The sequence below is a fragment of the Wolffia australiana genome, chromosome 1 (assembly GCF_029677425.1).
Source record: "Wolffia australiana isolate 7733 chromosome 1, ASM2967742v1".
NCBI classification, from domain to species: domain Eukaryota; kingdom Viridiplantae; phylum Streptophyta; class Magnoliopsida; order Alismatales; family Araceae; genus Wolffia; species Wolffia australiana.
Window position 1 is genome coordinate 13,995,195 of NC_135835.1, and position 10,300 is coordinate 14,005,494.

Here is a 10,300-nt window from a genome sequence, read left to right on the forward strand (position 1 = left end):
AAATAAGGGGAGAAAAGTGTGGATTCCCAAATCCATCTTAGAACCATTTAAAACAATATCGCATAAGGAATCATGGATTCCGAAGTTCATGATAGAGCCATTCGTATGACTTTAAATATTAACATTTTTTTAGCTTGCCATTTTTATTTCTTTATTTATTTTTATTTTTCTTTGGTTTCACATTACGTTCATAAATAGAGCCATTCTTTGGTTTCACATTACGTATGACTTTAAATATTTATTTTAATGGGAACTAATCTGTTTCCCTAGATTGCTATTTTGTTTTGCTTTTGGTTTTTAGTTTTCCAGGAATAAAGAGAAGAAGAAGCACAAATTGCACACATGATAACGAGATATTGACTCATCATTAGTAAGTTCTTCAAAGCAATTCAAAGATCACGCCTAAGCAGGTTTGCAATTCTAAACTCCTGAATTATTTTTATATCCGTTCCCATGCATTGAGGACATTGCATGATTTAGTGGGGGGGAGAACATTTCATGTGTTTAGGAGTGCAAACCTTTAATTTTCTTTGTGCCATATAATTCCATGTATAATGGAAAAACCCACCTTTAGGAGACCTTCTTCATCCATGAATTCGAATTACATGTGTAGGGAAGTTTGGCTTTATATAGCGGATCATGATCATGCAAAAATTAAACAAACCTTGATTTTGGATAATATGGGAGTCAATTTCTGAATGGCTAGGATATCTAGTGGGTGTGTAGGAGATAGGAAAATCAAAGGATTGAAGCACTATGATTCAAAATGCTAGAGAGTTGAGTGAATTGAGGACCCCCACCGCGCCACCATTCACTGAGCCGATCCTACTTGAATGTTTTTATTCTTTCATTGAGTCAATCTTACTTTAGGGTGGAAGATAGGCATTTCTCCAAGTCTTTAAGCACAGATTTTCCTTTTCTTGATCTATCTTGTCATTCCACTTGCCATGCCATTCCACTTTGTCATCCATTTGTTCAACCATGAGCCATTTACCTATCCACTTTCTTGAACTTTTCTCTAACCAAATAGCCTTTCATGGATGGTAGCCATCTCCCAAGCCATTCTATCTCCCTTTCTATGGGATCACCTTTATCCCATCTGTTTTCACCAATTCTGTCTAATTTCGCTCTTCAAATTCTTATTACCTCTTCTTCTCTTCAATGATTTTAAATAATGCCCTTATTAGAGTCAATGATAACTCTATTCTGTTTTTCTTTTTCAAAATTTTTAGTATTTTCTTTACCCCTTACAAAAATAATAATAAAAAAAGTCCTCAAATTCAAGTAAAATATAAGGAAAATTAAAGGAAAAAAAAAGAAAAAAAAAGAAGAGAAAAAGAAGAGGGGATTTTTGTGATAGGCATTAATAGTTCATTAATTTTGTTTCAAGTTATTGAATCTAGTAAGGGCATTACTCATGATTTCTTTCTTTCTATTTATTTCTCATTCGTCTAAGTCTTGGGAGAAGGCCACCTGAAATGATATATCCTTGATACACCTTTCATTTGAAATCCATCACTTCCCCTTTAAACATGCTATCTTTCATTCATTCTTATTCTCTGACCCATGCCATAATACTATTTGATATTCTGTGCTAAACTGAGAGGCGGAGAATGTCTAGATTTCATCTTATAGTTGGAGGAAACTTAGTGGAGAATTTTAACACAAGTAGCCGCTATCCGGAAGAGAGTGATCTTGATATGAGAGGAGAGAGGTCCACCACTTGAAGAGTGCAGTGAGGAGCATTCTGGATCATAGTGTAATCTCTGGAGAGAAGTACATCTTTCTATTCATTTCATTAGCTCTACCCAAAACCAAGAGGATGGCACTCATATTTCTGACAAGGTGGAATCCAAATTGTCGAGGAGAGTTTCGTTTGAGCATATTATTGATAATTCTAACACTTCATGCAGATGAGTGAGGATTGATGGATGAAGAAGTCATCTAAAGAAATAACGATACATTGCTAAGGGACTAGCAATGATTTAAGTGGGGGGTTATGATAACTTGCAAATTAATACGATTAATTAATGAATTTTACATTGTATTTATGTGTTTTAATGATTTTATTTGCATGTTATCATGTTAAAATAAAGATAAATCACTTAAACTCTGATTTTACTATTATTACAGATTTTTTATCATTTTTTTACATGGAACTTAACATCATTTTAGTGAAGAAATATTTTTTGCAGGGCTTTAAATACTTGGCTAAAGATTGGTAAGTGTTTTCATGATTTTTCTGGAATTTGTCCATATTTTTATATAATTGTTTGACCATTATATAGCCAAGAAATTATTTTTACATATTTAAATAACACATATATTATTTATTTGGCATTTATAATATATTGAAATATTTACTAAGGAGTATCCACGTCATTCGCCCGAAATTCGGGCGAATAAATGGATATATTTATTTAAATAAGAATAGAGAGAGAGAGAGAGAATGAGTGGTTATTATTATACAATAAATGGGCAACTTGTCCCATGTATCCTGGGTTTTTTAAAATGTACGCGATCTATCCCCAGATTTTTTTTCACGCGATCTATCCCAAAAGTTTTAAAACATCCGCAATCTATCCCCGTTTTTTTAAAACTTCCGCGTTCTATCTCACTATTTCCCGAAGATGACATAGCGTCCGACACAGACGGCGAAATGGGCAGCTGGGCTGACCGTAATGGACATAAATTCCAAGTCAAACGCCACGTCCGCATATAAAAAACCTGGGATTTGTGGTCATCTTCGATCGGAAATCGCCGCGAAAAAAAACTTTTACATCTCTCCGCCGATTTCGACGAGCGACCCATCAAGGACGAAAGGATCGATCCCGAAGAAGCCTTTCTGCAAGACCGGTATTTTTCTTCCCGATTCTGAGACAAATAGTTTTCTCTTTAATGTATTGAACAATATTTTTCCCATCTCCCTTGCCTATTGCCTATTTCAACAATTAGAACCCTCCCTTTTCTGACGGGGATCTTATTTTTCTAGTTATGTGTTCATTTACATATTTTGGATTCTTTTTCATCTCACTTGCCACAATCATTTTGTTATTCGAGCAAAAAAAACTTTTGATGCGTGTGAGTAATGCACAAAGCTTCCAAAATTGTTCCTTTTATATTCTTCTGCCTATTGTCTATTTCCACAATTAGTTTTCAATGCGTTGTATTGAACATTATTTTTCCCATCTCCCTTGCCTATTGCCTATTTCGACAATTAGAACCCTCCCTTTTCTGACGGGGATCTTATTTTTCTAGTTATGTGGTCATTTACATATTTTTGATTCTTTTTCATCTAAGTTGCCACTACATTTTGTTATTCGAGCAAAAAAAAACTTTTGATGCGTGTGAGTAATGCACATAGCTTCCAAAATTGTTCCTTTTATATTCTTCTGCCTATTGCCTATTTCCAAAATTAGTTTTTAATGCGTTGAATTGAACAATATTTTTCCCATCTCTCTTGCCTATTGCCTATTTCGACAATTAGAACCCTCCCTTTTCTGACGGGGATCTTATTTCTCTAGTTATGTGTTCATTTACATATTTTGGATTATTTTTCATCTCACTTGCCACTATCATTTCGTTATTCGAGCAAAAAAAACTTGTGATGCGTGTGAGTAATGCACATAGCTTCCAAAATTGTTCCTTTTATATGCTTCCGCCTATTGCCTATTTCCACAATTAGTTTTCAATGCGTTGTATTGAACAATATTTTGCCCATCTCCCTTGCCTATTGCCTATTTCGACAATTAGAACCCTCCCTTTTCTGACGGGGATCTTATTTTTCTAGTTATGTGGTCATTTACATATTTTGGATTCTTTTTCATCTCACCTGTCACTATCAGTTTGTTATTCGAGCAAAAAAAACTTTTGATGCGTGTGAGTGATGCACATAGCTTCCAAAATTGTTCCTTTTATATGCTTCTGCCTATTGCCTATTTTCACAATTAGTTTTCAATGCGTTGTATTGTACAATATTTTTCCCATCTCTCTTGCCTATTGCCTATTTCGACAATTAGAACCCTCCCTTTTCTGACGGGGACCTTATTTTTCTAGTTATGTGTTCATTTACACATTTTGGATTCTTTTTCATCTCACTTGCCACTATCATTTCGTTATTCGAGCAAAAAAAACTTTTGATGCATGTGAGTAATGCACATAGCTTCCAAAATTGTTCCTTTTATATTCTTCTGCCTATTGCCTATTTCCACAATTAGTTTTCAATGCATTGTATTGAACAATATTTTTCCCATCTCTCTTGCCTATTGCCTATTTCGACAATTTGAACCCTCCCTTTTCTGACGGGGATCTTATTTTTCTAGTTATGTGGTCATTTACATATTTTGGATTCTTTTTCATCTCACCTGCCACTATCATTTTGTTATTCGAGCAAAAAAAACTTGTGATGCGTGTGAGTAATGCACATAGCTTCCAAAATTGTTCCTTTTATATTCTTCTGGATTGTTACGTATGATAATTTCCCAATATCGATCGTCTTCGCTCCCTTTTGTGCCTCTTGACCATAAAATTCTAGTGTCACGATTGGGATCATGCCCATCTTCTCTTATATTGCTTGTAATGTTATTTAGAACCACTGAAAATCATTTTATGTCATTTCCCTTTTGCCACTTTCCTTATATTCATTGCCAAAACCAGAAGCCATCCTGGTTTTTCCCATTATTCGGTTTTTTGGAAATTAGTACTCTTCCAACTACAACATGGCACGGGTTTACTTGGAACAAAACATCAAACCACATCATAGAACAAGACCTTACAAGTAATCTTCAATAGATTGGAATTCAATTACCAACATATTTTTTTCTTTCAGTTGAACTGATTTCTATCATTATTTTAGCTGCCTTAATAGGTGCAATTACAAAATGTTACTCTTAACTTTTGCTAAATTTAATTTCTACTATTGATACTAGTCGCCCCGATTTCTCCTGTGGGATCATGCGCATCTCCTCTTCAACACCCAGTATATACCGTTATGATACTTCACCAGCATATCCTGTTGACGAACGGTTCCATCAAATACAGAGACAGGGGAGAGCCAAACGAAGGAAAGAGAGACGCCATGAACAAGGACCAAACAACAAGGAACGCACAAAGAAACAAGCCTCCTATTCACTCCCTGTTTCTGCCTCTAATTCTCGTATTAATCATCACAACTCCCCAAATTTTCCAAGCAATTGGATCATGATCAGTATCTTCGAGTATACACGAAAATCCAGCTGATCTTCGTTCAACCACATCATCTTTTACTACACCCCTCGTCTCATTCTTCAACCAATCACTCAAATCGTGACGATTTTTGTTCTTTCTGAGACAAATACTTGGAACAAAACATCAAACCACATCATAGAACAAGACCTTACAAGTAATCTTCAACAGATTGGAATTCATTTACCAACATATTTTTTCCTTCCAGTTGAAATGATTTCTATCATGGTGACTCTAAATCTGATTTTAGACATATATCTTGACAGCTCAAATTTGACATTGTTCCTGGAGACAAAGCTGAATTCGAGGAGTCCTTTACGAATTTTCATCATTCCTTCAAGCATACGTAAAAGTAAAGAACAATGTAAGTACACATTTATTATGCACAATAAATTTTTATTCGATACGTTATAATTCCTCACAAAATGGGTGAATGTGGAATTAGAATTTTTACAATACGTTAGTTATTGTTTCTTATTATGTCTGTGGAATAGGGCCGATGGGGCGAGAAATGTGTTTCGCGTTAATTACGATCGTCAGCTCGCTCGTGGCAGTGATGCTTCTACATTTGATTTTGTAGGACATTTAAGTGAAGAAGAGATTTGTAGTGGGAACGATAATTCTGAAGATGAGATAATAACTCCCACTTATACAGATGAGGAGTTCGAAAATGTTAGGTTCATGCCACGTTGCAAAAGGTACGATACAAGTTGCCCCATTGAGGCGATTAGCTTTGAAGTAGGCATGAATTTGAGTCGGCCGCTCAATTTATGGCGGCTATGAAGAACCATGCCATATGGAGTGGGTTCAATTTTAGATTGAAGAAGTCTTGTGAGACAAAGGTTGAAGTGATATGCAGTAACGATTGCCCGTGGCGGGCATATGCTAGTTGGTGCCAAACGGAAGATGCTATCGTCATGAAGACATTAAACGATAGACATACGTGCAGTCGGTCTGCAAGGAATAGACAGGCTGATTATAAGTGGATTGCGAATCATTTCCTCGAAAACTTCCGCATGAACAATTACTGGCCTGTGGGCGATATGATGCGGGAGATGAACCATAAATTTGGAATCACGGTGGGGAGGACTACGTGTTACAAAGCAAGATCCACTGTTCGCAAGATGCTTCAAGGATCCCTGGATGACCATTACCACTTGTTGCCGTCCTATGTAGCTGAACTGAGGAAGGTAAACGAGAATAGCACCTTCAAGTTATTGCTCGATACGGACACCCCTAATTCACAAGTTAGGTTTAGGAGACTCTATATATGCTTTGAGTCTTTGGCTAGGGGTTTTCTTGAGGGGTGTAGGAAATTCATTGGACTGGACGGTTGTTTTCTGAAGAGTGAGGTGAAAGGGCAGTTGTTGAGTGCAGTTGGGAAGGATGGAAACAACCAAATGTTTCCAATTGCTTGGGCCGTGGTCGAAGGAGAAAATGAAGATTCCTGGACTTGGTTTATTGAATTGTTAATACAGGACCTGGGGATTGCTGGCGGTATCGGTTGGACATTTATGAGTGATCAGCAGAAGGGTTTAGGTAAAGCAATGGCAAAACTGTTGCCAAATGCAGAGCACAGAAATTGTGCAGGCATATCTTTGCAAATTGGAAGAAGCGGGGGCATTCCACTGAGCTGTTGAAGAATATTTTTTGGAGGACTATGAAATGCACAAATCCCGAAGAATTCCGGAAGCTCCTACGATAGATGAGGTCAATTAAACCTGAGGCTGCACGTGATTTTGACGCCTTAGGTGTGCACAAGTTTTGCATGGCGTTTATCAGTGAATGGCCAAAAATGTGAGACGATTGATAACAACATCTGTGAATGCTTCAATAGTTACATCTTGCCATACAGGGGAAAAGGTATCATAGACATGTTGGAAGATATCAGGAGTGCGTGCATGTAGAGGATAGTTCGCAAAAGGGATTTGTTCTCTGACAGTTCCGACCAATTATGCCCCCGAATAAGAGGCTTGCTCGAAGAGAACAGATTGAAGTCTAGGAAATGCAGACTCAAATATGCTGGCCATTATCAATTCGAAGTTATGATATTCGGAGACGGATATGTGGTCGACTTGCGTGCTCGGAAATGTAGCTGCAGATATTGGGCATTAAGGGGTATTCCTTGCCCCCATGCTATCGCTTGCATTCATTGGATCAAGGATGACCCTGAAAATTTTGTCTCTGACTGCTACAAGAGGGATATGTACCAGAGGGCGTATCATATGGCTATACCACCGATGAATATGAGAAACATGTGGGATGAAGATGAATTGACCTATGTATTCCCTCTTGTCAAGCGACAACCTGGGAGGCCGAAGATGAGGAGAAGAGTTGACATGGTTGAGAGATTTTATCTTAATCATCAAGGATTCACGAATAAAGACACGCCGAAGTAGTGCTCTCTTTGCCAAGAATTTGGTCACAATCGGAAGACATGCCCCCAATGTAATCAAGCTACAAACATGGTATGAATCGAATCAAACTTTATCTTCTTAGAATTTTAATCAACCGTGATAAGTGAACATGTTTTACAAAAATATGCAGGGTTTACAGGAAGTTGTAGAACCCTCGCGGCTTGAGGTGGATGATAGAGACAACCAACTTCCTGAAATTAGCCAGCAGGTACTCCAACAATATCCTAGACCCATTACGCATGAAAGGGGAGAGGCTTCATCTTCCGCATTTAAAAATTTGCGGAAAAGCGTCGGCGAGTTACTGGTATGATTCATTTTCTTTCATATGTATATATATATATTTGGTGTACTTGTTCGTAAGTTGGCATACTCTAATCAGTTCTGTGTCCTTTTGTAGGGACGAAAGAAACAAGTGGAGCAAATTACTGATGTCCAAGTACAAGGAGGGAAATCACCAGAACAGCCAGTTTATGGGGCAATAATTGGAGCTAGTGGACCACTGTACACCTGCGTAAGTTTAATTTTTTTTCGCATGTAAGTTCGTTGTTTGCAGTAATAAGTAAATTGGGTTACGTATCTCTCTATACAAACATCGGGTGTCCCGCGGAGAACTAGTTATTTGGGAAGTTATGGAGGCCAGTTTGTCACCATTGAACGAGGTGGGGGGGAGTCGCAAGAACAGTTCATCATTTCCCCCGGCATGAGCAGTTCAACCGCGGACAAGAGCGACAAATTGGTTTAGATTATGACAATGTCGGTACTAGCCCAAAGGTGTTTGAGCATGCAACATTTTTGGGAAACCCAGAAGATGAATGTTTTTTTTTCGAAAAAAACCGAGATGCAAGAAGGACACTTTGAAGACCCGGATGCAAACTTTTTCCTTCCTGAAGACCTATGCAGTTTTTACTATTTATGAGCTCCCAGATGCAATAATAGTTCATTGTGTTTCGGAGAATCTAGATGCAGTGATAATTTTATGGCAAACTAGATGCAAAAAATTATTCCAGAAATCCTAAAGATATTTGTGAATAAAGCGAGACGTAAAAACACTCTTTTTCAAAACCCAAAGGTCAAATTAATTCATCAGAATATCCATGCAAGTTTCTTAAACCGGGCTTTCAGACATGTGCCTGGTCAAATATCAGATGGCGTACAGCGTTGACAAAGAGAATTAAAAAGGCGGTGCAGAGAGACAAACGAGTTTCTTAAACCGAAGGAAGAGAAGAGAGTAAAGAGAGACTGTAGAGAGAGAAGGAGAGAGAGGTAGAAAAGAATGGATGGACAAATAAAGGAAATGGGGGAGAGAGAGGAAGAGAAAGAGGTTGAGAGATAGAAAGAGAAAGGGATGGCATAGAAAGAGATTGAGAGAGGGGGGACAAGAGAGAGAAATGGAGAAGAGAGATAGAAAGAGAAAGCGAGAAGGGAGAGAGGTAGAAAGAGATAGGGAGGACAGAGAAGAAGGAAGGAGGTTGAGAGAGAAGAATATAGATCAAGGGAGGAGTGAGGAAGAGAAATAGAGAAAATGCAGACCAAAGGCGTGGAGTGACAGACAAAGAACGATATATATATATATATAGATGGATACATAGATAGAAACAAAATGAGATAACGAGAAATAGAGAGAGATCGAAGGAGAGAAACAGAGAGGGAGAGAGAGATAATGAGAAAGATTAAGAGAGAAAGAGAGATGGAGAGAGACAGAATGAGAGAAACCGAGAGAGAGAGAGAGAGGCACACAAACAGAGAGAGACAGAGTGAGAGGAACCGAACGAGAGAGAGAGAGATATCGCGGAGGAGAGAGGTAGAAAGAGATAGGGAGGAGGGAGAAGAAAGAAGGAGGTTGAGAGAGAAGAATATAGATCAAGGGAGGAGTGAGGAAGAGAAATGGAGAAAATGCAGACCGAAGACGTGGAGTGACAGACAGAGAGCGAGAGAGAGAGATATATATATATAGATGCATAGATAGATAGAGACAAAACGAGATAACGAGAAATAGAGAGAGATCCAAGGAGAGAAACAGAGAGGGAGAGAGAGATAATGAGAAAGATTAAGAGAGAAAGAGAGATGGAGAGAGACAGAATGAGAGAAACCGAGAGAGAGAGAGAGGCACACAAACAGAGAGAGACAGAGTGAGAGGAACCGAGCGAGAGAGAGAGAGATATCGCGGAGGAGAGAGGTAGAAATAGATAGTGAGGAGGGAGAAGAAAGAAGGAGGTTGAGAGAGAAGAATATAGATCAAGGGAGGAGTGAGGAAGAGAAATGGAGAAAATGCAGACCGAAGGCGTGGAGTGACAGACAGAGAGCGAGACAGAGAGAGATATATATAGATGGATAGATAGATAGAGACAAAACGAGATAACGAGAAATAGAGAGAGATCGAAGGAGAGAAACAGAGAGGGAGAGAGAGATAATGAGAAAGATTAAGAGAGAAAGAGAGATGGAGAGAGACAGAATGAGAGAAACCGAGAGAGAGAGAGAGACACACACAAACAGAGAGAGACAGAGTGAGAGAAACCGAGCGAGGGAGAGAGAGATCAGGGAGAAGAGAGAGAGCCCGCAGTTTTCCCATAGTTCTCACGACGATGATGTGGCGTCCGACTTGGATGCCACGTCTATTACGGTCAGCCCACTTGGATGCCGCGTCGGATGCCACGTCATCG

The 10,300-nt window shown here is 38.5% G+C and overlaps 1 protein-coding gene across 1 annotated transcript; it reads left to right on the forward strand.

Annotated features, from left to right (window-relative positions):
* The first annotated feature begins 6,002 nt into the window (after positions 1-6,002).
* On the forward strand, positions 6,003-7,648 carry LOC144702665 (uncharacterized). Its single transcript, XM_078574700.1, has 3 exons — positions 6,003-6,813; positions 7,079-7,086; positions 7,131-7,648. Exons 1-3 carry the CDS (start codon positions 6,003-6,005, stop codon positions 7,620-7,622), a joined length of 1,311 nt encoding a protein of 436 aa, XP_078430826.1. The 3' UTR covers positions 7,623-7,648.
* Positions 7,649-10,300: the final 2,652 nt, after the last annotated feature.

Coding starts and splice junctions, on each gene's coding strand:
- LOC144702665 (XM_078574700.1), top strand. CDS start 6,003: ATGAAGAACCATGCCATATGGAGTGGGTTCAATTTTAGATTGAAGAAG.